The 27,714-nt window shown below is 44.7% G+C and overlaps 1 protein-coding gene across 1 annotated transcript in view; it reads right to left on the bottom strand.

The window, feature by feature from the left end:
• Positions 1 to 1,000: 1,000 nt before the first annotated feature.
• Positions 1,001 to 27,714, bottom strand: part of MYBBP1A (MYB binding protein 1a) — a 59,098-nt gene continuing 32,384 nt past the window's right edge. The window contains exons 24-27 of the mRNA XM_030472268.1: positions 15,630 to 15,743; positions 4,116 to 4,217; positions 2,867 to 2,991; positions 1,001 to 1,626 (exon numbers count right to left, since the gene is read on the bottom strand). Of these exons, the coding sequence (XP_030328128.1) occupies positions 1,119 to 1,626; positions 2,867 to 2,991; positions 4,116 to 4,217; positions 15,630 to 15,743 (849 nt within the window). The 3' untranslated portion in view covers positions 1,001 to 1,118. The remainder of the gene's footprint in view (positions 1,627 to 2,866; positions 2,992 to 4,115; positions 4,218 to 15,629; positions 15,744 to 27,714) is intronic.

The following is a 27,714-nucleotide window of genomic DNA, read 5'->3' on the forward strand; positions in this document are numbered from 1 at the left end:
CTTTGCAGCTCTTCTCTCACTCCCTCCAAAAGCAACATGACATTTCCAGTGCCCTTATCTATGTCTGGCGGCACAGACCCGCCTGCGGGATGACAGCCGAAGGCACAGCAGGAACAGCCCTGCTCCAGGGCCCATCGCTCTGCCAGTGACAGGAGCCAGCACCAAACTGCTCTGCAGGATGGGGACTGCTCCCCAGGAGCAAGGTGGGGGTGAGGAAAGGAGGGAGGAGGCTGTAGAGGCAGCTACAACATGAACAGGATTTCAAACACTGCGAGATGGAGCTCTCAATGAAAACCAACACATTGAAGAACCTAGTCCTGATGCTCTCCAAAGGGCTGATGGCATTCTGGCATTCATGGGGATAAATAAGCAGATGCAATTCCAAGCAGTCACCTTCAAACACTGTTGTAAGGCTGCTGGTGCCGGGTGCCTTGCATGGCTGCACAGAGCCCGCTGGCGTGGCAGACCAGCAAATCAATCAACCACTTCAGTCGTTTCACTGATTTATTGATGTCCCTGTGCTATGACAGGGGCCATCACCCCTCCTGCACCCAGCAGCAAAAAGGCAAGAAAGTCAGATCATGGTAGTTACTGATGACACCCAAGTGGCCAACTGGATGTATCTGACCTCAGAACATGCATGTACAAGCTCATTTAACCCCAGGCAATTAAGAGGCAGCATTTCTTAGACTGGAAAAGCTGTGAGTACTGCTGGGCTTGGGCAGGACAGAAATGAGCCTTTAGGAGTTACTTCTGAACCTCCCACAGGGCTCAACCACACAACTCAGCAGTGCCAGCACACCTCCTACAGCTCCTCCAGAAATCCAAACCAGCCACTTGCTTCTGCCTTGGGAAATCATGGAGACAGGAGTCTGTGCTCCCAAGCACAGGCTGTTTGGCACTGCCAGAGAAGAGAGGGTGGGCATGTACCAGAACCCGGAGGCTACGTGACCTCCTGAAGCTCCATGTGCTCTGGGCTGAATCCTCCACACACAGCAGCTGTAGAGCTCAGCATCATGGAAGGTTTATTTAAAGCCATGGAGCACATAAAAACTATAGTATAAAAGATATTAAAACAGTCTCCTGAGCCATGCCAGCCCCAGGTGAGTCCATGGAGTTTAGTCCTGCAGCACTGGAGCCTTTTTCTCTTTTTTTTTCTTCTTGGCTTTGCTCTGCTTCTGCTGGGGCTCCTGGCTGACACTCTCCTTGGTTTTCTTTGCAGCTGGAACCTGCTCGGCTTCGTTGCTGCCATCACCTTTTCTTTTCCTGTTCATATTCTTTTTCTTCTTCTTCTTGTGAGCCACAGCATCTCCTCCATTAACAGCAGCCTCCCCACTGCCCGCTGTTGCCACTCCGTTCTCCCTGACCCCTCTGTTCTGATTCTTGTGTTTGCTGCCACCAAGCACGAGGCCTTTCTTCTGCTTGGGGGTTTCTGCTCCCAGGGGCTGCTCTTCTGGGGCTGCTGGTTCTCCACCTTCACCGGCTGCCGGTGCTACCCCATTCTCCTGGATGCCTTTCTTGCGATTCTTGCGCTTCTTGGTCTCTGGCAGGAAGCCCTTCTTCTTCCTCTTAAGCGGCTCTGCTTCCTGCTTAGGCTTATTGGCTGTCTTCTCTTTCTTGGGCTTCCTGCGGAGAGAACACCAAAGATCAAGAGCAACTTAATTTACAGCCAGGGAACAGCGCGATGATCCACGCGATAGGCAGTCCACAAACAGGCAGAAGCACAAGAAAGGTGCAAGGAAGCACAGGCACGGAGGAGCGTTATCCCTGCAGGTGGTCCTCAGTCTGCACAGGGACTGGTTAATGAACAGCAGGAGCTGGACCAGGACTCAAGGCGGCACATGGAGACCTGAGGAAGAATACCCATTCCACAGACAAGGTAACACTGTACGTTGTCAAGCATACTTGCCTGTGGCCCCATGCAAGGCTACTGAGACACTGTCTGCAAGTCGAAGGCGACAGCCCCAGGCCTTCACTGTGCTAACAATCCCAAGAGGTCATCTTCCAGCAAGAACCCCCGACAGACCTTTCCTATCTTATCTAGGCAGCCTTTGTGTGCACATAAGACAGCCACTGCTGCTGCTGCTCTCTGACAGAGTCCGACAGCAACTTCACCACCACCCAGTCTATGCTGCTCCGCACCAGCTCAGTTCCCAGAGAGGAGTCCTGAGAAGTAACCAGGCTGTAACGATGCCAGGGAACCTGTGTGAGGCTGGAAAAGGGCCCAGGGCTGTGGTCATAAGGCTGGGTGAGGCTACTGTGCCCTGTTCAGAGCATTAGAAAGAGCCACAACAACAGCTTCAGCTGCCTTGTACGATTCCTCCCTGCCCATGAACCCTCTCACAGTGAGCCACATGCCAGCGCTTCCCTCAGAGCCTCTTGCTGCGCTGAGATACCACAGGCTAGGCCACCCACAGCTCCAGTCATGAGCAGAGCACCCAGCATTGCCTAATGCTGTGTGTCTCACTAAATGCTGCCAGCAGGAAGGAGAAAAGATCCTACACTTCATTTCTGCCCTGGAACAGAACTCTAATCCAGCTGCCATTTAACACAGGAGCACTAAAGCATGAACACCAAATGCTCCCCAGCTTTCAGAGCTGCAAGGCAACCACTCCAAGCATTGGGATGGGGATCCAGACACTAAGGAGCAGAAAAATCACTGGGAGAGGACTGAAGGTCCTGGCATGTACTCTCCAGTATCCAGTCACATTCTGGGACAGCTACTCATTCCCTCCAGCCTCACATTTGCAGAATCAATCCAACAGTGCCTTGATGTTCTTTCTCCTCCTACTTCCCCACATCAATGAAGACAGGCAGGCAGTGCATCAGGCAAGCCAAGAAGCCGAAGTAGCAAGCGTATACATACGTATAATTCAGCCAACGCATGACATTCCAGTAGAGAGAGTCAAGACGTGCGGAATTCCCAATGCCTTCTGGCTGGTTCAGACCTAACAGCACTTTTTCCACCTCAGTCAGCTTCACGTGCAGATGCTGCAAGAGGCAAGTATAAACAGTCTGCAGAGTGAACTCAGAAGGGGCACTCAAACCCAGGCCATCCTCAGGATAAGACTATGGCAGGAATAACCAACCCTGCCTGGCTCCTCCAAGCCCCTGCCCTAAGCCCCGCTTGCAATACCACTTCAATTTGGGGGCAAAACCTGGTGAATCATACCAGGCCATATGGTACAGGGTTTGATTGAAAACTGGGCCTCTAGCACGAGAGACACCAGTCTGGCAGCTAGAATTGTACTGGCATAAAGGGTACTGAAAGGTCCTTTGGTCCTCTTTCCTTTTCAGTCCATGGCTGGGAGCAGGCGGAGAAGACAAGTGACTATGTACTTATTTAAAAGAAAAGCAGCAGCATTTTCAGCCTGGTTTCTAAAGAACACAATCAAGCTGCCTCTGGCTGCCTGTTCCATAACCCACTAGATAATTTCAGTAAAATCAGACAGAAAGGAGTGTCCCAAAGTCTATTCAGTTCCTACAAGAGCCTTGGAAATAATCTCTCTCCTCCACCCACTTTCCTATTAGTTCTTCACAAAGAAACAGGCTGTGGTGTGAGCTCAGTGCTTATCAGTAGGAAACTGGGCTTCAGCAATTCTGCTGCTTGTGGTATTTTGCTCCAGTAAATAAGACCACGTTGGAGACCTATCACCTATAGAAAATCTTCTCATGTTTTTCATTCAGGAAAACAAACCTTCACTCCCACTACCAAAGCCTCTGAATAAGTGTCAGTTTCAGGGAATCAGAATCTCTGGGGTTCAGTGGAGAGGAGAGAGCAATCATCTGGAACAAACCCCACCTCACCCACACCGTATCCCAGCCCATATTTCTGCTGATTAGAAAGGAGATGCCACATATGTTTGCACAATGCTGCACAAATCCTTGAACAAGCTCAGGGAGATGAGCTCATAAGAACTAAGGATCACTCCTTCAGACACAAGAGCTTTTCTGTCCTCAACCCCAGCTATGCATTCCCTCAAGGGGTGGTACCTTTGGTAAGAGACGAGGTGGGATGTAGCAGTCACAAGGTAAAATCCAAGCATGACATTTAGAAGAGGCTTTGGTGATATTCAGAACAACAGCCATTTGCACACATCGGGTCCTGCACTCACCTCCTCTGTCACAGTTTTGAGGAGAAAGTTCAACAGCTCGAAGCTCTTGGCAACTTTCTCTTTCTCAGCCTTCACGATACACTTGCCAACCATTTTCAAACCCTGCAAATGAAATGAGAAGATTGACATGCAGCACATATAAAACAGGAAAACACATCACTTCTCTCAGGAGAAAGCAGAAAATGAGTAATGAATGGCAGGATTAACCTGCCACCAAAATAACCCTGGAACACAACACCCATCAAACTTTGGAAATGCTCAGGAGGGTACATGGTGGGCACTGCTGATGACCAGCTTAATTAAGAAACAACTGGACCAAAGAAGAGCAAGCAGACCACAAACACACAACCTTGCTGCTCTCTAGTTCCTAAGCTAAAGCACAACTGGAGATGTGTTGCTGTCTCCTAGAGAAAAAGAGTAAAGACAGTATCTCTATCCCCACCCTGGAAAGGCCAGGAGGCTGCCAGACAACAGACTCACCTGAGGGACAACATGTTGCTACTCAGCTGCAGAAGCTGGGATTTACACATAAGCACTAATGCAAAAATCCATTAACACTTATGCCGAGGAAATCCCAGTTGCCAGTATTACAACAGGGCCTGTCAATCAAGCTTAAATTCACTGAAATGACCGAGAGAAAAACCTCATCTGCGTTCCCTTTATGTGCTGCAGGGTTTCTGAAACACTGAAAGGTCTGGCTTAGACGAAAATCACTCCAAAGACAGGCCAAATAAAAGCCAGTTGTTTACAAGTGGAGAAGGGCACAAAATAGCCATAAAAAGGTGGTTGGATCAAAGAGGCGGCCCAGTGGCTCAGGGGTGCTGATCCTCTCTCTGCAGCTGGTCCTTGCAGCCCAGTTACATGGTAGTTTTCTTCCCTGCTCTGTTTCTGTGGGGATGCACACACCACAGCAAGCCCCACAGCTTGCATGGATTACACTAATATCAGATAGGATTTGCAGGGACAAGCTTACTGTAGACAGCAGTGTGCCCCACCACAGGCTATTTCTCTACAGAAGGCTGCACTTGTGGCCAAGCCTGCCTTTGCATGGAATCTGAACATGCCAATCCAGCCAACAGGCAAGACCTACCCCACGCTCAGCATCCTCAGTTCCTCAGGCAACCTGTATCACTGATAAACCACTGCACCAAATCTCTACCCAGTGCTGGAAGGTCATAGTTCCCCAGGAGATGCAATCTCTCCCATTAGACCATCCATTGCTTTTGCTCCACTTTAAGGAAGTAATTTTAAGGACTCTGAGAAAACCATTTTCCATTTATGTCAGCATAAAGCTGACAAATAAACTAAACACTGAGAAAAGTAAGAAATTTATTGCCCGAAGCAAGCTCTTCAGTAATTGTGCCCACAACAGGCAAATAATGATGGCCAGCAAGAGCGTAAGGACCACTTTTAGCAGATACAACTGTTTCCTGACCAGGATGGTTAGGAAGCAGCCACCCACCCCCATGTCTGTACAGCATGGATGTGGGAATCATTTCATGCACCCAGCTGGGGTTCCTTGGGGTCAGCAGCACAGAAAATGGTTTTAATTCTCCTGTCTGTCTGTCTGGACCCTTGGATAAGAAGTGGAAAGGGAAGGACTGCAGCTCTTCTCTGGTTTCTGAGGTTCTCCTGCTGCCTGTATTAGAAAGCCACTATGTTCTGCTGGCTGGAATTCATACCACAACTTCATCTATCAATAACTTGCTAATTACTCTCCCCTGATATAGAGAAATGCACTGCAACTCTATTCCAGAGCTGTCATTAACCTACAAGGTCAAACAATTCAACAGCTCTGAAGTCTCAGGTAAAATGAGAAACAAATAGAGGGGTGTGATTAAAATATGTAGGATACAACACTCCATGGGCCATGCACACGCTGTTTATTAAGCTTACCACAAGAAATAATAATAACTATAATTATAATTATTAATAATAATATAGAAAAATACGATTTGCATTAAAATTTTCCTCGCAATTTGAAGAACAAGATATTGCCAGGCTAACAAGCATTGCTTGTGGTTAAAGCTGTCAGAGAGATCCTTATTTTGCTAAGTTGAGTACATGTGTGTGAGAGAACATCAGTACAGCCTGTCAACTCTTCAGGACAAGAGGAATGAGGGCAGATCTGTGCGAAGGAGCCAAAGTGAAGGCAACTGTCATCTCATCTTTCTAATATACAACCTACAACCATTTTAGAATTAAGGTGTTAAAAATAAATTGCATTTTCTCCCCACCGTAGATGAGTGATGTAGATGATTGCATTTAAATCACACTGACTGGACTGCCTGTTCCTGCTGCCTTCCCTGCTTCCCAGAATTGCCCTGACGCTTTGAAGGGTTTGAAACAAATCATCCTAAACTCAAAAGAAAAGCCCTATAGCCCTGAACAACACCCCAGGGGCTGATTTTCACAAGTCTGCAATCACTTTTCAAGTGCTTGTGAAACTGAGACATGCCCAACCAAATTCATGCAGACCTGTAGAATGAAAAGGGTGGCTTGCCCAGCTGGAGATAGATAGAAGATATCACCGGTCTAGTGACATCAATGCTGTAAGAACAAGCATCTATATTAAAAGCAGTGTTTTGCATGAGTCTGGAAACACAGGCACAGTTCCAGTAGCATAAACAGCCAGAAGCAATCCAGTACAATTCAGGTGATCTGCAAACAAATAGCTCCCTCCTGAAATGGATCACTTTTAAATAGCTTTTAAGACCAGGAAGGAACAAGGAAGAGGATATGAGTGGGTGGAGAAGCCAAAGGAGCAGCAGGTACTTCACAGAATGCACAACTCTCTCTAGTCCAGAAGCAGAATGGATTTGCTTTAAGGAAACTGGATTCAGATAAAGTCTTACTATTTCTCAACACGTGTCTTTTCCCCTTCCCTTCTGCTACAAAGGCTGTAAAATAAATTTACTCCAAAGAGCACAAAAACACCAGCACCTCTGTATGTGGTATGGTTGAGACAGACAAGCCTCCTCAAAGACTTGAGACCAGTTCCTGTTCAGCTCCTGATCTCACCACCACTGTCTCATTGTGCCTTCCATGACTCATTGCAAGAGATGGTATCTTCTGTCACACGTTGCTTCATTCTCATCCTCCCATAGCAGGGAATGCACACAGCAGAGCGTTTGCTTCCATGGGATTTGTGTTAGCATGCAACATCAATACAAACCATGCTGCACTCTGGTTATGTAAAAGAAGCTGACTTTGGACCTGGCACAACTTTGGGGAACTGTTCCCAAGGAATGAAATTCCCAAGTCTCTTCAATGGGAACTGGGTCCAAACTTCAAGTATTGTCATAACTTCTTGCTAAGTAAGGTATGGACCATTGTCTGCATGTTGTGGGTTCACAGAGCAGGATTGCTTTGGTCTGCTCCTCACTCAGCTATGTGAAAGATGCCACCCCAATTGCATAGGTCAATCATTTTGCAGGCCTACCATGATTTCAGTTGGGGAATGTATACAATACAATCATAAATTAAAGCAAAAGCTACTCTGTTAACAGATGTCAAACTGCAACGCATCGTAAACATGCCTTAAACAGAACAGTAGTATTTCAGTCATCTGCAGCATCCTTAGGAGAGCCTCAGACACTGATAGATCACAAAAGACTTGCACAAGGTTGGCAACTATCTCCATTTTACATAGCAAGACTGAGGCACAAAGCAGGGATTTTCCTTCCAGCTATGCTACAGGTCAGTGGTGGAGGGTTAAGGGAAAACCCAGAAGAACTCGTCTAACCAACTCTTCTGTGATTCTCTGCCATGTGCTGCTCACAAAGGTATCCAGCTCTCCCTTCCCCTGCCCTCTGAAAGCACTACCAACCTGAGATAACCCAATCGCTCAATGCTAAAAGCAGAGAGACCACATAACTTGTGCTCAACAGCTACACTTGCACCACTTGCTGATTATGTTCATTTTCTCCTATTTCCTGCTCCTATACTCTGTTCCTTCAGTAAACAGCCAGATTCCATTACAGGGAATCTCAGTTCCAGTTCCAGCTCCAGCTCCGTAATACCTGTTATGGTTCATCATGCCTGTACATCTGAGCTGTCAGGAGATCTAGGCAGGTCATTTTCCAAAAGGGAAAAATACTGGGGCAGTTTTCACAGCTGGAACCCCCATCTCATCTCAAGCCAATACAGCAATGCAGTTCCTGCTTCACCCTACATGGATTCAGCTGGCAGAGATGCTTTTGTCTTGTTCTGTTAAACATGCTGCTTCCAAAAGCCTCTGCCTGTTGCTGTTGAAGGGCTTCTCTGCTTCTCAGGGTTCTACAAGGATGCACACCCGCTGCATCTTAACAATTTTCTTATATTCCCAATTCCTGTGTCACACATGGAGGTATCCCAACTACTGCCGGATCCAACCTTCGCTCCATCTCTCATTGAACTTCACAGCATTCTTTCACCTTTACAAAGTATAAAACAAGTAGGACAGAGGGCTAGCAGCTAGTTAAACACACAGCACCATGCCTCTGTTTCCCAGGTAGGTAGGATTTTAGTCTAAGCCAAAGACTCCCCTGAAACTTGCCATACATCAAAAAGGGTGCATACATGTCTAGAGCCCAAGTCAGCATCCCAGCCACTGCCTGAAGTTTTCTTCCCTGAAGCAGGGAAGATGGCAATTTGCTGTTGCATGGAGCCAGGCAATGCTTCTGGAAGTCTCCACATTCACTCCCACCTGCAACCTCATCCTGCCTGCACCTCTGCCCCTTTCACAGGTACTATAGTGGAGGGGACACAACCCAGAGTTACAAGACAAAGCAGGATCTCCAGAGTGCACAGGAGTGTTCTGCTACCAAGGCACGAGCACGTTTCCTAGCTGAAAGTTTGAATGCCATTTAATATTTATGCATTCCCAGCACGTCCTTCAGCCTATTTCATTGCTGAAAACAAACAGCCCTTCCCCTCCATGGGATCAGCCTGACAGATCCATCACTGCTCCATGAGCTGGAGGAGCCCAGCCAACCTGCATTCTTTCCACACACTGCGCTATCTCCATCCTTCCCCCTCCTCCCCCATAACAGACCTGATGCTGATGGATAAATGTGCAGACTCATGGCTGAATACAGTGCCAAGTGCATTCTGCAGAACACATACCTCCACCCACCCTGCACAACCTTACACTCCCTGGCACAGCCCAACGTTGCTAAGGTAAACTCTCTTCTCCTGCAGCACATAGTTCAGCAAAATTTCCACCCTAGTGAACAGCCACAGACACAAGAAGAAAGCGCTGAAGAGGTCTGATCTCAGCATGCTGACTGCTTTCACACTGCCTCTGAAAGCTAAAGCCTCACCCTGACTCCATGCAGGGTCCCTGAGCAAAGCCAGAACCCGGCATTCTGCTGCTGGTGGGGCTCAGGTCCCCGTGGTGGAGTCACCCGCAGAGGGGCCCCAGCAAGTGGGGTTTGGGCCCTGCAAGTGTGTGCCCATGAGCTGAGCCAACGCACAAGGTTTCCCACATCAACTTGTAGGTAAGCTGAGAGGTTTAGGAGGGGCACAGCCTTCCTCTGCTATTTAGAAGCTAACAACAAGCTGACAACCAAATGAAGTATTTTAGTATTCTATATGCTCGTAGCTCCTGTTATTATCCAATGTAAGCACCCTCGCCTCACCTGTAATTACGCTCACATTTCTCCTGAGAGGTAAGAGGTAAACCAGCATCATTCCCTCCATTTCACAGAGAGGCCAAGTAAGATGATTGAATTATGCAGACCATGAGCCAGGAATCAACTCTGAGCTTCTCAAAACCCAAACAAGCCACCCCCAAACACTTTCTTTCATTACAATATTCACTATACAATAGAACCCAAGCTAGAATGTAGGGCTAAATCATGGAAGACAGAGGGAAGAGTATGCCTCTCCACACCAGTTTCCACCTATACACAGAGCCAGATTCATTTCCATGTGCACAAAGTACCCAAACACACAAGGAGAGGTTCTCACAACACCCACCTGAACAACACAGCAGCTCCTGCTGAGAGCACTTAAAGGGGGAATAAAAACACTGACAGTCCCTCCTCCCTCTGTTCTCTCTCAACACGTTTCTGAAGACATAGTTTACATGTTCACCAACTTTTTTCCTTGCATCTCTAACAGAAGCAAGTCATCAAGAAATGCTCACAAAGGGAAGGTAACCACCAAGTTTCTGCTTGTCCCTGACCAACAGAGAGAGGGAAGGTAGAGGAAAAAGCAGACCCACATACTGAAGGGTGTAACTAAAGGGCATTTCTTGCAGTGTTTATTTTGGCTGTTATTAGAGGGAGGAGCCCACAATCCAGAAGCTATTCTCACAGAAAATGTCAATGCTTTCCCAAGTTTAAAGATCTGATTTTTGTTTTCCTCCATAGACCATACAAAAATGCAGCAGGGAAAAACCATCCAGGACAGCTGAGAGGACAGAGGAGAAATGAATTCTCCACAGAGACATCCAGTATTCTGAAAGCACGTCAAAGATATCAGTTAAATCACTACTGGCCTCATTTTACAAGCTAAGAGGCTGAGAAAGGGCAATGAATTAAGAATTTATAAAGATGGACAGATAAAAGTTCAGGCAATCTTCATGAAAAAAAATTGAAGAATGGCTTTTTTAGAGATTTGATGAAGTCACTGTTAATAATTTATCTCCCTACAAATTAAGACACCGATAATCAAATGTGATGCCCTTCAGAAATGAAGGGCATGTCTGCACTGGAAGACTATGTAGTATATCCATCCCTCTCTCCCTCACACATTCTGAGTGGCTCCAGATAGTTATTTTAAATCACTAACTGAACACCACAATAGCAACAAAACCTTCTAATGCCATACAATAAAAGTCTTCAGAGAGCATACAATGACTTACACACAAGTCTAGGAAAAGAGAGCTTGGGTTATCTGTAACATCCCCTGCCCAGGCCATGTAATCCTTTGTCTGTCTACATTCATACCTGCCTTCGGCTGCCCGCCCTGTCCGAGCAACCACCTAAGTGGAAGGAGGCATCACATGTGTCATTAGGATAATGTGTATATTCATCTGAAGGTCTCCTATACTGGTGACCAGGAGTCTTTGGTCTTGCACCGAACTTGGGTATCAGAGTCTGTGAACATTTTTACACTACAGGATGCCTTGATCCCATTTTGGTTTCAAACAGCCAACCTGAATGCTATCTGCTCTGCCAATCCCTTATGACACTGACAAAACAAGTAAAGGGGAAAAAAAAGCACTAAAGTTCAGCCCTTCCTATGATGTACTCACTGCAGAAGTGACAAAGGAAACCCTCAGGAAACTGCTGTAGAAGCCACAGAGAGCAGTTTTAGCAAGTTTTCTGAGGGCTGTTTTGTTTTGGAGTTACTCAGCCATGAAAATAGACATTTTCTGGAATATTTGACAAAATCCTTTCCCACTTCCCCCTGACTTTCACATCATAACCAGGGGTTTCAGCATAAACTGGGAGTTACACAAAGCACCTCAGTTCAGGAGGGCAAGCCAGTCCCTGGGAAAGGGATGACAAAAAAAGGTAACGAAACTATGTATTCAGATCCCGTGCTTCCTGCCGCAAATCTGTCAGTGAGTGACTACAAAACTGGCATGGGTTCGAGATCACTCTAAAGCAAGACAGCAATTTTGTTAACATATCAGAAAGAAAATGCAAATACATCTAAAGGGGAACAAACACCAAAAGGTGCCCACAATGCCAACTGGGAGTGCTGAAAGACCAAATTGATGCACTTGATACAGCCAGAAAGAGTGTGTAAGCCCTAGCACCAACCTCACAGAGATCCCTCCCCAAAATGGGGCAGCAGTTCCCTGCATGAAATGGGAACTTGGGCCTCTCAGGCTCTGCCACTACCATCACTGCATGACTCCAGGCAGCCTGAACTCACAACTATCACCATCCTCCTTAGATAACACAGGGACAGAGATTCCTATCCAACATGCTGGGCTGTCCTGTTAAGATACACGCAGATTATCCATGTACAAAGGGGTCTCTTGCATGTCTCAGGAGATCCGAGTTTGATTCTTGGCTCAGCTCCCAGCCAAGCGTGTCATCTGTAAAACAGGGCGAGCAACTTTAGTAAAATAAATACATTAGCTCTTGGGTTTCTGTGAAATTCTTTCTTCATTACATCAACAACCCACTGGTTCATATTTCCTTTGTAAAGCGCTTTGAGACCTAGTGATAAGAGAACAAAGGTCTTGAAGAGGTTTCTGTCAGAAACTGTAGGATCTCAGGTGAGCTCTGTCATTTACAACATGAAGCAACTCTTTCTTTATACTGTAAACACAACCCAGTCATCTAGACTCCCAACATCAGAATAAACTTGAACAACTGTAGCAAGGTTCTGCTTTGTGTAAAGTAACTACTCAGGACTTGGGAGGCCCAAACTCTGTCAAGGCTTTCTCTGCTTCCTCAGCTTTGCAGTCCCAGAGCTTGTGGACAAGGCTTGCTGCCCAACTGATCCAGCAGAAGCAGCCAAGAGCACCAACAGCAAGCAGGACCCTCACAAGAACAAGTCAACTCCAAAGTACCTATTAGGACACCAAGGCTTGCCTCGCTGACAGTAAGGAGATGGCAAACATGAATTCCTCATGACTGTGACGTATGTTTTATAAGCATGCTTAAGCATTTTGGGAACAAATAAGGTCAAGTTAGCTTATGTAAGCACAAAAGCCATTGCCTTGCAGCAGCCAGAGCGGCTATTTCAGGAAGCTGTCTCTTCACTGAAAGCTCCTGACCGTTGATTCTCCCTCATCTGCCTCCTAGCCTTGCATGCATCATTCAGTGATATCCAAGACCCAGTTCCAGCACATATCACTGCCTAAAACCACCCCAGGCTCACTGCTCCTCACCAGGTGATCTGCAGGTATGCAATGCAATCACTGAGCCAAGACAGGATAAGGCGGCAGACACCAGGAGACAGCATCCTATCCTCTCTCACAGCCTTACACCTGCAACAGCAATCCTGTGCTCCAAGAACTACCAGACCCTGAGCTGCAGATCTGACCAAGGACACAGCGTAGCAAAGCCTCCAGATGACAGCTTCCTTGTGTACAGTAACACTCCTTGATTTACAAGTGCACACCGGTATAGTCAGTTAAACAGTTGGCCCTCACAGCTTATTTCAGACTTCCGCCTGGGCCAAAGAAAGGTATAAAATTCTCCGTTATGATTTTTTTTCCTCTTAAAACAGCTGTTTGTGAGGGATGGTGGCAGGAATGGCCAATGACAACAAATGCAAACCTTTCATCTGGGGCAATAAAACTTCATCATTTTCCATAGCATCATGAATTACAGCTCAGAGTCCAGGTTCTCATGGGTAAGCATTCACATGCCAACATCTGCCTACTTTATATACCTACCTCAAATCACAGCTGACCTAGAACGGCCCCCTGAAGTCTCAGATGAAAATGGACGAGACTGAGCTGCAGGAGACGCTTGCAGTTCTACAAATGTCCTCCCTACCCTCTAGCTAAGCAGAGATGTGCGTGGACATCAGCGGCAGAAAGGGCTGTCATTGAGCCCAAGCTCTTGCCTAACACAGCCCAAAAAAACTCACCCCATAATTTCAACGTCAAGCCTGTAACTTCCACCCAACCTGCAGCTTCTCTTTCACTCAAGCGCACAATCTCCACTTGGAGATTCAGAGCTAATAAACTCTTCAGCAAGTTATTTTAATGGGGGGTTACTCTCTTTGACAAATACATACATTGTACAGATTCTAAATTTACTCAGTTTCCAGCCTCTGACTTCTGCTACAAGAGATTTTTTACCATCTCCGAAAGAGATTAGTGATGACATGAGTATTGTTCTACTACACCATAGAGCGCTGCATGTTTTTACAGCTCTTACTCAGATAAGCAAACATTTCTGCACCACCAAAAAGACACAAAATACCTTTTGCAGCTTTAGAAAGTTTTGCAGCACAAGTGTGAGCCTTTGGCTACGAATGAAAACTGTTACAGGGAATGTGAAGTTCTTGATCTTCCCTAATTACAGCAACATTTAGAGCTGTGCAGCTGCCCCAGCTCCAGAAAGCCACACCAGCACTGCGTCAGTGCAAGGGAGGAGCAGGAGGATGGGAGACAAAACCCAACAGATCTGTGTCCACTACTCTGTTATGTCAGGGCTTTTACAGGCCAAAAAGAGAACTAGCACCTATATGCCACTGCAGTTACCAGCATGGGCGGCCTCCTGCCCGCAGGGTATACCTTGGACAGCCCAAACAAACTGACAATATTTCCCAGGAATTTTTCTTTAAACACAGATGACCACAGAAATGAGAGGCATGGAGGATGCTTTGGTAGCAAAGCTCATTAAAATACTGATTGGATTGCAAGATGCTCAACTTTCCCTGACAAGAACAACATGAAGGCATTGTGTTTGTGGTTTCCCAGTGAATCATCGAGTCCTGCAGGTATTCAGCTGCTAGAGAGAAATACGGAGATGACCCGCTTGGGAGGAGCGGCACGTTTTATGTAGCTGGAAAAGAAAATCATACCTAACTCCACCCATGGGATTCCTGATGTAATCGTTAAACAAAAGCTATTTAATGAAACCCAGGATCACTTGCTTCCTCAAGAATCATCAACAGCACCTCTGAATTCCTTGATTGAAACTTGCTTAGATTTTTGTGCCTCCTTGACAAAAGAGAAGAGAGCTAATCATTCCAATATAGTAAGTTATGGAATGGCCTAAATTACCATGTAAACAGTATTTAAAGAAGAATGCAAGCTACACTTAGGAAGAGTTCAATACTACAGTTACGTAGGAACACCAAGGCTGGAATCTCCCGTGTCGTCAAGTTTAGCCACCACACCACAACATTAATTTGGTTGCTTGGTTCCCGCCACGTCAATCAATGAGGATATAACTGAATGGTATTTGCTTCTTCAGTCTTCTGCCCTGCAGATCACCTCCCACAGAATGGCTGCACCCAAAAACTGTCTTCAGGTGCAATCTGCATCTGCCACTGAATCAGGAGCCCAGTTTTTTTCTGTACCAATGTATTTTAAGGTTTCCCTGACAAACAACATTAGTGAGGGAGTCTGGTCCAGAAGGTCTCCAACACACCAGGAGTCAAAAGCCTAGAGCACCTCAGCTCTACCTCTTTGGCCCTGAAGTTCCTTCAAATATAGAACTTCCACAGCATTTTCTGAAATTAAGCAAATGTCCATAATACCTGTTAATTTAAAATTTATTTTTACAACCACCTTAGATTGATCTGTATGAGTGTATTCCCTAAAACTTGAGCTCTGTTTCCTAGATCCACAAGCAGGGACCACTAAGATGCACCAAGCACATTTCTTGCACTTGCTGAAAATAAAAATACACCTAGCAGCAGTGTTACAAGAATGCTGTAATCCTGGTGGACACTACTCAGACCTGGTACAAGCAGGCACAACCCCTCCAAGATCAGCTAAGCTGAGCGCAGCTACAGAATCCAGCTCTTTGAACAAGCACCCCACTAGTAAAAGCAGCACCCATTAGATGCTATCTATACATTTAACATGTTGAAGCTTGTTACCTTTGTCACTTGGCTGATGCTTTCTCTTATCAATTCCTCCCACTCCTCCTCTGTCATGAAGAGCTTCAGTTCACGAAGTAGCAGAACATTCCGGAGAAGCAAACAGGCCTGGGCCTGAAAGAGAAAGGGGAGAGGAGATGTGGAAACTCTGCACTCTCTAGGAAGGTGTTAGCAATTTAAATACCCCACTGAGGCAAACAGCTAAGCCCAGAATGCAGGGAATGCCATGTTCCAAATGCCACATATCCTCCCCAACATGTATGTTGCCCTGTTAGAAAACATCCTCTGGATCCTAACAGAGACACTCCTTAGGAGACAAGGTGGTGGTTTCTGGTTGAGAAGGTCAAAGGGGAGTAGAGGGATCATGCCACTTCTAGATTTAGGCATTAATATCCAAAATAAGTCTTAGTAGCTGCTCCAAGTGCATCACTTTCAGCCTCCAGAAGTCTTCAGGCAACCCTTTGTGTGACTGTACCCTTTACCCTGATGAATGCAGGAGGCACAAATAAACAAAATTAAAGCTGGCAGATTAGCAAATGCTTCATTTCAAAGGAAACCTAGATGGAAGCTGCTGTTCAGAGCAGCACTCAGCCTTGCCCTGGAGTCAAAGTTGCTCATTAAGCCTCTACATTAACACAGCAATGAAAAGGGTAGCCACTAGAAAACCAACAGTAATCTGCAATCTTCTTACAAGCCCTTTTCTATTCCAGAACTCCTATTTTAAGGCTTTCTTAGGTACATAAAAAACACAGCAATAGACAAAAGCAAATGACAGAGATGCAGAAAGTACACTAATGAGGATTAGTGCCAATAGTTCAGAGGATTTAAAGTGAAATTTTTTGTAGCACCACAGAGTTAGCGAGCAAATTCTACACACATTTGAAGAAAAAATGTTGCCTCTAGCCACCATCACACAGAACAAAATTGAATGCAGGTATAAATACCAAAACTCATTGGGAATTAAGTTAAGAGTTAATCTTGTCCAAAGAAAGCAAGAGCTGCTGGTTTTAACCACACACTGCAACTGAACCCACCCTACAGAAAACAACCACGCAGAGTCTGTAAAACTCCTTATCAAAGACACCATTGAGATTAAAAGTCTAAAAAGCCTCAAGAAAAAATGCAGCCTGGCGATATCCAACCTGGCCTCCAGATACCCACTGGGTCTATAGGAAGCAACCTGGAAAATATGTAGCAGGAGGCTAAAAACTGGTCATATGGTACCCACTCTTCTACTGGAGCATTGTTAGGGAACTATTTAATGAACAACTCAAAGTGAAGGAAGAGAAGAAATCCCTGGATCTCCTGAGAGCAGTAAGAGCATCCAAAGTTGTAGGCAGCCAAACAGAACCCCTCACAAGCTAAGAGAGGTCTGTGTTTCCCATACAACACACTCCAGGTGTCTGGGAAGGACAGGACACTGAATACAGGTCCCCCACCAGATAATTCCAGCCCTTGTATTCGTGTTACAATAGAGTAATGTCACATATATGTGTAAACTTGCCTCCAGTTTGCACCAGTGAAGAGAATTATCCAAATACTTTACTTGTGGAAGAAAATGCAGCAGGGAACCAATGAGGCTACGTCAAAAGATTTACGTTGATTTAATGAGAGAGAGCACCCTGATGCCATGTTCGAGGCAGGCAAGCTTGCATGTTCCTTTTAATTATGGGGAAGCTGTGTCTTACAGAGCAAATTATGGCATGTACCAAATGTAGTGGAAAGTCACTTCAGTGCAATTAAAAAGAGAACGTGACTCTCAGAGTAGATAAAAGGCCATAATTCATTGTGAAAGGCTCAGGCAGGGTCATAAACCTCAAGGCACCATCACTTCGACAATTACAAAAGTAAATGGGTGCAAAGAATAGAGAAGGGTCCTGTTAAGCTATCCTTATAGTACCTCAGGACTACAGATTTACTCAGAAGGCAAACAGGACCAGAAACAACATCGATAAGGGCCTGCTCAGGAACTGTACCAGTCAGCAGGGGTGGGAGCACTGCATGTCAGTGAGGAAAAGAACTGGAAAGAAATTAAAGTCACCCAAAGGAACAAGGAGCTCTGGAGACCCGAGACTCAAATGCTGGACTGAGAGAACAGACCCTGAATGGAACCTAGTCCTCGGTAAGCACTAGGCTTGAAAATGGTTTTAAAAAGAAATGATAAAACCCCCACTGAACATTCCCTTCTGCACGTCATAAATGAGAAAGTCAAAACACCAGTCATCTGAGAGCCCTGGCTGGTGCTATCACTCTTTAGTAATTGTGTCACACTCATAGCTTTCATGCCTCCAGCCTGTATATTAGATACAAGAAAATATGTTCTGAGTTTCACATAATTAAAACACTGATATTGCTGTACTCAACACAATCCTGTGTTTCCTGATTGCTTTTTAACCCAATGATAATGTAATATTAAGCATGAACAACTTTTCTCATTTGAAAGAAGAAAAATAAAAGATTTACTTGCTGGTTGAAATAAAATTTGGCTTAAGAACATCTCAGTCAGAGAGCAAACGTGACACAAATAATTACAAGCTCCTCAGTGCCTGTACCACGCTATGCTGTAGTTTAAGGTTATCATGTTCATCCCAGAGTCAACAAATCTTGTATTCCTACAGCTACTTATTAACATGTAGCTCATGTATAACCTATCTATCCAAAGCAAACTGCACAGTTAAATAGCAAAAGTTAAACTACAGGGAGAGGAACTGATGTCAGTGGGGTCAGCCAGAAAAATCAGGGGCAGAACCAATAGTAAAACCCAGTTCTTCAACCCCAGTCCAAGGGTAAACCCAGTAAGAAACAGCATTTCCCACTCCTCCCGCTGATGCCATCCCACCTCAGCAAAACAGGACAGGCACCAAGTCTCTTCTCTAGAAAGAGCTGCAACCATCACACCTTGCTCATGGCATCTCTCGGCATGTGAAGAAGGATCCTGGATGTCACAGAAGATTGTTTTCCCCAAGTACATTTACTTGATAAGCAATCTAGCAACCAGGACCACAGAGCTGCCACATCACCTTGCCTCAGCAATGGCTTTTCAGACACAAGTTCATCTGTGAGGGCTGAGAAACGTCAAACCACTTGCTGGAAAGGCAGGAAACAGCTCCTCATAGATTAGTCCCCTGCAGGATTCACATAAAGGATTTTAAATACTCAAAGAGGAATCACTTTCATGACCTCCAGGAGCTTCATCAGGTAACACATGCTTCATCACCTGATGTAAGAGGGGTTAAGAGTATGAGCATTTTGCAAAAGTAAGGGAAGACCCAAAGTGAGTCAGATCTCTAGGAACTATTTCCTTGAAGTCACAAAGAAAGAGCTCTCCCTTTCCAATTCATTTTCCTTGTTTTATCTTCTCAAATACATGGACACAATGCAGCTGAAAGCAGACACGACAGAAGTGTGAGCATCTATGCATTTGGAAGTTAATGTTCCTCTCCCCCTTGCGCTACATTTTACCACAAGCCATCTTACTTGTCCCTCCTGGCACATCACACTAGCTGTTTTTTGGGAACCCAGGCACTCACTCCACGTTTTTTTAATGAAAAAAGCCTCACAAAAAATGAGGCTGCTCAGAAGATTTTTCAAGCCATCTCCTGGAATGAGGCTCTTCCCATTGCTAGCCACTTCACACACCACGACCCTCCAGTGGTGCTTCTGTGACAATGTCAGCAATCCAAAAAGATCCTTTAGAAATAAAAAGGTCACAAAATCTCCCTATTTTCTTTTCTGTGAAACAGAGGAGAGGGTTTAATGTGTGCACATATATGCAAGAAAATACCTGTGTGCAAGAGGACTACATGAATGCAAGTATGCAAGATGTTTCCATTCACACATTTAAAATAAACAATAAAAGCAGCATTTTACAGGCTTGTGCTTGAAGACAGAAGCCTTCTCCCTGCTGAGCAGTAGGAAAAAGAAACTTTCCAATGCACATACTGCACATCTGATCCCTGTCTAGTTTCTCACTAGTTTCTAGCTTCCTCAGAAGCAGCTGGGACCTGTTCATTACAGGAGGCCCTGACCTTACACCAACAACCAATTCCTACTTCCTTACCAAGACTTTTGAAGTCCCAGGCCACGCACAGAACACCTTAGGAGAAGCCAGGCCACCCCAGCTAGTTCAAACCTTCTGCATTAGGACACTATCAACCCCCATAATTTCTTACAGTCCATCATTTACCAATAACATGTTCATGATGAGTCTTTCTTACATGAGACAGGGACCAGCTGCATGTTTTGCCATCACAACAAAGACCAGCAGCAATTTGAAGTTTGGAAAGTACTTGCTCCACAACTCCCCAGCTCTGTCACCTTCCTCCCTGCCCTCCCCAGCATCACTGGCATTTTGGAATGTCTTACAAGCACTCGGCAATTTTGGAGGCTGCCAGAACAATACTGTTCCCAAGAATATCATAGAGGATTCTCTGCATTTTCTCAGTGCCAAATCAAGCCTGCTGTGTTCATGACAGCCCTACGACAGAGCCAAGTATTACCAACACTTCACAAATGGACAGAAACAGCAGAAGACTCAAGAGTCCCAGCTACCAAACTGTGAAGTTCAGAAGAGAAAGTTGTCGTCCCCCCCCATATGCACAATCTCTGAAATGAGAAGGTGTGAGAACAGTTACAAGCAGTTGACGGCTACATTAGCGCTTTTTATTAAGGGTGGAGAATTCTGCAGCCCATCCTGTGCTGTAGGAGCCCCTCAGTAGTCTAATCTTTTCTCCTTAATGTCTCTTTCTAAAAAGAAAGACCATAAAATAGTAAAAAAAAACCCAAATAAGCGAAGTCTATTCAAGCAAGGATAGTAGAAACATACACACACTCCCACATGTATCTATCAAGCATATGACTAAACAAGGCAGAGACGCTCATTATCAGTCCGTGTGGGAGAAGAGAACAAACAATAACTAACTGCAGCGCTGACCCTGTGGTCTTCTGCCATCTCTTTCTTTCTTATCTACAATGATCACACAGAATCCCATTCAGTATAAACTCAAATTTTCTTTATTGAAAGCAAGTTTCTAGCACAGGCGCAGTAGCCATGTAGGTCAGTAACTCAGGATTTCTTTCTGAACTAGTAAACGTGCTCACTGCAGTAACCGAGATGTGCTGGTGATTCCCAGATGTGCTCACCTACCTTATTTAGATGCTAAGGAGGAGTACCAGCTGGCAGGGTTGCTGGGTTATACAACCTACCTTTACCCTTCACAGCTAAGGACAAGACATGCAGCCTGACTATTAAAAATTGCAAGCAATGGATTAACCCCTACCAATACAGCCACTGTTCTCTTCTTGAAAGCAAGTATCTAGCACAGGCATAGTAGCCATGTTGGTCAGAAGAGCAGCTCTCCTCAGTCACCATCCAGGTGAGCTGGATGGAGGGGAATTGATCAAGATGCCTTTCAATCATAGATTCATGGAATAGTTTGGGTTGGAAAGGACCTTAAAGCTCATCCAGTCCCAACCCCCTGTCACGGGCAGGGACACCTTCCACTAGAGCAGGTTGCACCAAGCCCCTGTGTCCAACCTGGCCTTGAACGCTGCCAGGGATGGGGCAGCCACAGCTTCTCTGGGCACCCTGTGCCAGCGCCTCAGCACCCTCACAGGGAAAAGCTTCGCCTAAGATCCAATCAAGATGGATTTTCCCCACCTTATGCCTATCATTTACGCATTGTGGGCACAGTTTTACCAACATGAAGCATGTCACCAGCATGGCAAGAGCTTCTTTTTCCCTTTATATATATTATCAATATAGGAAACGTTACCTGGAAAAACTGCAAGTTTGTACAGCTCAAATATATCTTTAGAACTGAAGAAGCATCAGGAGCTTTAGTGTTATCATCATTTCGATTTTCTTACAAGTCCAGGAGACAAAAATATACAGGTGGTATCACACCACACAGGCTACTGGTATTTCAGAGCACTGATGTCTCCCTTCTGCCACACACACTACAGCAGCAAAGCTACAGCATAACCTGACCTGCCAGCACATCTGATTCAGTGCCAGCACGCGTTATAAACCAGCAGTTCTCAGCATGTAATCCTCAGCATTAAGACTATTCTACAACCATAGGGATATGGCATAAAATAATTGCACTTCTAGAAATTATCACCTACCAAGCAAGCCCTTTGAGACTGAATCACATGAGTCACAGACTGCATTTGTGACAAATACCACAAGGAAAGCTAGCGTAAAAGAACATATGCCAAGAATCTGGGAAATTCTAAAAAAGCTTTCTTTGAATTTGAAGACTTAAACAATGAAATCAATTCCTTACCTATCTGCAATTTGTTACATATCTTTAAAAAAGCAAACAACCTCCCCCCATGCCCAATCCCACAACAAGCTGCAATTTATAGGACTGATTACAGGAGAATAACCTGTCGTTTCTTACTACAGTGCAGGATATCCAGAGCACCACAGCAAAAGTCTCTTCCAATTACTGTCAAAGCTTTTGTGAAGAGAGAACAAGCAGCATGCAAAGCCATGAGTCAAGTGCCAATCTAGCCCCAGTTAAACTACTTTATTTTTATGTCTACATTGTATGTGGGATGGAGATAAAGGCTCCAACAGAGCAGTCTTGAGTTTCAGGGCTCGCTTTTCATTTCTCTATCAACTTGTTTCATAGATTTGAGCATTTCTGAGCCTATAAGCTACAAGTTTGTTCGATAACAGTTTGGCATGCAGAGGCCAAGTTCAGAACAGCCTCAAAGCTTATTCAAAAGGGCGAATTAGGAGACAGAAAAGTGAGTAAGACTCACAATAGTGGCACTCCAATCTCCGTACAGCAAAATCACAAAAGGCTCAGTAGCAACAGCAGTTTCATGTGTGCTACATATATATATATATACATACACATATATGCATGTTTCCTATCCTTCCTTGACGCATTATAATCAGAATTAGAAAAGACTGAGCACTCCAACACCATGGACAAGACTTCTTGGCTGAGAACTGTCATGACAATATTTCACAGAGGACTTAAACTTGTGACTAACTTAAATCTCTGGAGTTTCGCATAGCCTGTTAACCTCGACAGGACCAAGCTGCAAATTCTCTGGGGGAAGTGAGAAGATGGAAAAACAGGATTCTTTCCAAAGTTAAGGATAAACAAAAATATACTCTTCAAGATCCTCACCTCACTGAACAAGCATCAAATGCCAATTTTTTACTTAAAACATACAAATTCTATGATAAAACTTATTTAAAAGCTTTAAAAATAAAGAGTGAAACCCAGGGGTGATTAAGAAACATTTGCCAAATCAATCTTCTTCCATCCACAAGCTGTAACTGCAGTACTTCACACATGGCACATGCAAGTTCTATATATATATTTCAAACTCAAGGGCAAGGGAGGATAAGGCAAAGCCCCGGCTGTGGCTGAAGAAAACTATTTCTGAGAGCAAAAATTAATTTTTAACTTCCTCTCCACTGCTGAAACAAGCTGCACACAAGCAGTGGAGCCAAGTCTCATTTAGCAGCTATCTAAAAGGTTTCAGAGAAGAAAGTGCTAGTGCTTCTGGAAGAAGTAAGACTCTCATGACAAGAACTGCCCACGCCAGGACACCTGAGCATCTCCGTAACTATTTCTTGGTTTAAGAATCTGCTGCAAATGCTCCAAGGCAGCGCAGTGCCCAGGCTGTGCAGTCAGCTCTCAGCAGAAAGCTGTGTGGTCCATCGCTAGATGGACTCCTGATGCCTGCAAGCAAAGTCAGAGAGAGTTCATGCTGGCCAAGGAAGGACCATGAACACCTCTTCTGTGTGATCATCTGGCTCAGGAGCTGAATTCAGTATTTCCTGCTACAATCCAGTGTCTTCAGACTAATCATAGAATAGTCTGGGTTGGAAGGGACCTTAAGGCTCATCCCGTTCCAACCCCCTGCCATGGGCAGAGACACCTTCCACTAGACCAGGTTGCTCCAAGCCCCATCCAGCCTGGCCTTGAAGTTGTCCTACCAGACACCAGTTTCCAAGTCTGCAGATTTGCCCTCCTGCCTCCAGAAACAGACACAGCACAATAATGCAGTAGAAGTAAACGCTGACCAGAAACCCCCATCCACCGACCAGTACCCCCTGCTCCCACCCTTCCCTGTGCACCAACCACCATGCTCTGGGCTACAAAGGAGTTTCCTCCCAGACCTTCCTTAGTCTGGCCTTGCCAAAAAGAACCCCACCAAATAGGAGATTCATGAGTCCAGGAACAAAATTCTCCTTGCCAAAAAGTGATCAAAACCAATGATATTTTACAGCTTAAATTAAACTCCTGCAACAAATGGATGAGAAAAATTTTGCAAGGCTTGTTAATTATAACATGTAAAGCATTTAAGTGACACCTAAATCACATTTTACAACCTTAAGTGGAAAAGGCAATCTTACTCGGTGTAACTCCCGCCAAGCATCCTAGGTCATCAAGCTCTTGGAATTGTGTTTTACAATAAGGCCCCCTGCACTGAAACCCATTTTCATGTGAAGTAGATTGTATCTGTTCTTCCTTCCTAGTAAAAAAGCAGATTTCCACAGATGTGGCAAGATTCTTTCCACCCAGGAACCTTGAAACAACTCCCAACAGCTTGCATATTAGTACACTGAAATGACTTGTCACACACAAGACACATTTTGCTCATTTGATCAGCATCATGTAAATGATCTGTTTAGGCCTTGAATACAAAAAGATTCTCAATAAACTCTGTTGGGTTTGTGAGTTATGTTAACTTTTATTTCTAAACCTCTGAAATAGCCAACATCTCTCCCTCTAGTTAGTTTCTAAACAAGCTAAACAGTAGTTTGCAAACAGAAGGGTTTGTGTGTCCTCTTGAGCTGTTTGAATTCCTAGTGCAGGACAACTTCCCAGTCACTATCTTAGCAATAGAAAAATGGGACGGTAATCACCTGCTAGGTAGGTAGCAGGGGAATAGGGTCTTTCAGCTTCATGAGAGAGGCTCAACACAATGAGTCAGGGATGGCGGAAATCTCTTGACAAAACACCTGCAAGTAGAGAAAAACCAAATGCACAGGATGTGGTGCTACACTCAGGTCTTGGCCCCCAGTTCGTGAGCTCTGCTGTTGGGTTTGAGGTCTTACTACCTCACTTACTGAGAAAGAACAAAGCTCCCTGGAAGACAGCAGTTGAGACAAAAGTGACCATGAAGAAATCTCCATCTTTGTACCCCTCCTGCTGACTCCTCTCTCCTCTTTAGTTTTATTATCCTACATAAACCTCTTCATCTGTGGCTCAGATGTCCTGATGTAAGCAGCAGCAATGAGAAGTTAAGAAAGCTATACAATTCTACTACTATTCCCAAGGCTCTGAACAGCAGCTGTCGCATCGATCAGATGGGCTGTTAACTTCATTCTGCTGCTCTGAGCACTTGTCTATACTACAGAAGGTTTTATCACATTAGCTACACTGGCACATCCTCCTCCTCCACAACATGAAAACTGCTATTGCAAGACACGAGCATGTAAACCACCACTGCTCAATCTGGCTGAAAATGCAGAATGAGCTACAGGCCATAGAAATGCAGCTGCACCTACACAAGTTATGTTGGCCTTAGCCCTACAGGTAAAATAGTCATTGCCTTCACTGACAAAGTCACACCAGTATGATTTTTTTAACAGCGCTTGAGCCAGCAGGAAACCCAGGACAGCCGTCGAGACAGTGGAGCAGCCTGCCTTCACAGGACATACATACAGCACTCACTTACATACAGGTTTCTTCATGCCCTAAAACATCATTACTTGATTTGTTTAATCAGGGACTCTACAAGTCATGTTCTCTCCATTGCTGCTGAGGAGTGGATTTCTTTCCACTCCTTTGCAAACAGTGTTCTGGAGGATGTTCTTGTCAGAGCAAAAGCCTCATCTTGCACTTGCCTAAAGAGAGAAGCCCATTTATGAGAGCTTGATCTCTGCAACAGCACATTTGTGCCCAATAGAAGTGGGCACATGTAGAGCTGCTTCCTTCAGCACTGTTCTGATGGCAGCTGGGAAAGGAGGGGGGGAACTCATTAGATAATAATTAAAAAGAAAATAAGAATCAAAGCTCCCTCCTACAGTCACCAAAATCTAACAAGAACTAGTGACAGAAATGAGATGTTGCTAGATTGTAAAGGCAGTACAAATGAGTCAGTACACACAGGGAGAAGATTTGACACTGTAAAGGGTATCTGCACATTAAATACTGGGCTTCACTGACAGGCTTTCTGCCCCAGAGGAAGGCTCTGCTGGACATCTGGGCAGTCGAAACAATGAACATATAAAATAACACACTGAACTCCTGAGCCAGGCCTGGTTGTTGGTATTACAGACTTGCTATGAACATTTCATTTGCATAACAACAAAGATGCAGCTAGTGAGCATTCAGGGCTGCGGAAGACATTTACCTTGTCCTCCTTTCACCAGGGGCCAACAGGCAGACCCTCAGGACACGCAATCCATAAAGAACAATCCATATATTGGTCTGCTGCTTTGGTGACCAGAGATTCATTTCTCCCAAGGGTAACCACTTACCATATCAGAAGGGCCAATCAGTCTTAATGATTCCCTCCAAAAAAATAAAAAAAAAAAGTCAATATCTTATTATCCTAAATTATTGAAAATAATAAGATGCCATAATTAAATGAGCCACGAGAACACAAAGTAAATCAGGAGCAGAACGCAGTGTCCAAGAGCACTGGTGTTTTCTTGCTCTTTCCATAATGCCTAATTACAGGATTGAAACATTGGTGGGGAATATTGGTACCACAGGGCATACTGAGACCAGAGGAGAAATGAACAGCAATAGACAGTGCAATGCATCCAAGCCATTCCCTTCCCGCATTAAAAAATAACAATAATAATGAGGAAATATGCCCATTTCCCCCTCCACTCCCAAATGACTTCTCTCCCAAGTTAAGAATAAGGTCACAATCGGGGGTGGGGGGTGGGCGGAAGGGAATCTAAGGCAATAGAGTTTCTTAATATTTTGGAGCTTTTCCTATTTTTTTCTTTTTTCCTGTTTATTTTGGAGCATTTCCACTTTGCTTTTATAAGCTCCTCACACTCTTAAAAACCACAGCAAGAAACGCTCTTTTGTTAAGAAATCAAAGGAAAGATTCTCACACAATGTCCTAGTAGCTGAGGCTCAAAGAAACATTAGCAAATACCAAGAAACCTCTTGTAAAATCATCCTCTCTCTTGACCCTGGCTTTCCTCTTGGGGTAAAAAAAAAAAATAAATATACATATATATTCCCCAAAGCTTTCCTTTTGTCAATTTTTATTTTATACACATGCACATTGTACTATCAAATGTGAAGAAGCTCCACTGACACCTCAAGTTGCTTGCACAGGTTGGTAAGACCAAACCCAAAGTTGTCCCCTCCAGTTCCCTTACCTGGCTACTCCTCCCAACACTTTCCAAGCCAGATGTCTCCTCTGACCAACAAAGCCAATTTTCCTGAATTCAGGAGAAACATCCAATAGGATTTTCTTTAGGCTATTCAGAAGGCAGCTACCACATAACGCAGGCTATTTAAAGAGACTTGGCTGAAGTCAAATTTAATAATTCAAGAGATTTAAGAGCAGTACGCATTTGAAAAACACCCTGCGTTGCCTAGGCACTGTGTGCCTTTTAGCTGCTGTCCTCGGTTCACTAGACCAGTCTTGATGTTGCAAGGACAAAGGTTTTAATCTTTTGAGAACATTTATCAGCAGAAAATAAGAAATTAGAATTGCAATTTGCTCCAGCATCAACTCTTGAAGTTTAGTTTTCAAAAGTATAAAGAAGTACTCACATGTCAGTAAAATTGTTAGTTTGGAACATTGAAATAAAGAGCATTGCTAAGCAAAAAGTAAAAATTAAAAAGAATGAAACTGTACTGGGTTGAACTTTGTAGATTTCTCCATCCACCAACAGACCTTGTCATTTTGCAGAACGCACGGAGAGAAGCACCATGACGTGACAGGCTGCACATCACTCTTGGGAGAGGGACAGGGCTTGAGACCCTGCTCTGCTAGGAGGTTGCTGAGGAATCCTGTAGAAAAATCCAAACTCCTTTCTTGCACTTTAACTTCTGCAGAGTGGCATTTTAATACA

The sequence above is a fragment of the Strigops habroptila genome (genome assembly GCF_004027225.2).
Source record: "Strigops habroptila isolate Jane chromosome 13 unlocalized genomic scaffold, bStrHab1.2.pri S16, whole genome shotgun sequence".
Lineage (NCBI taxonomy): Eukaryota > Metazoa > Chordata > Aves > Psittaciformes > Psittacidae > Strigops > Strigops habroptila.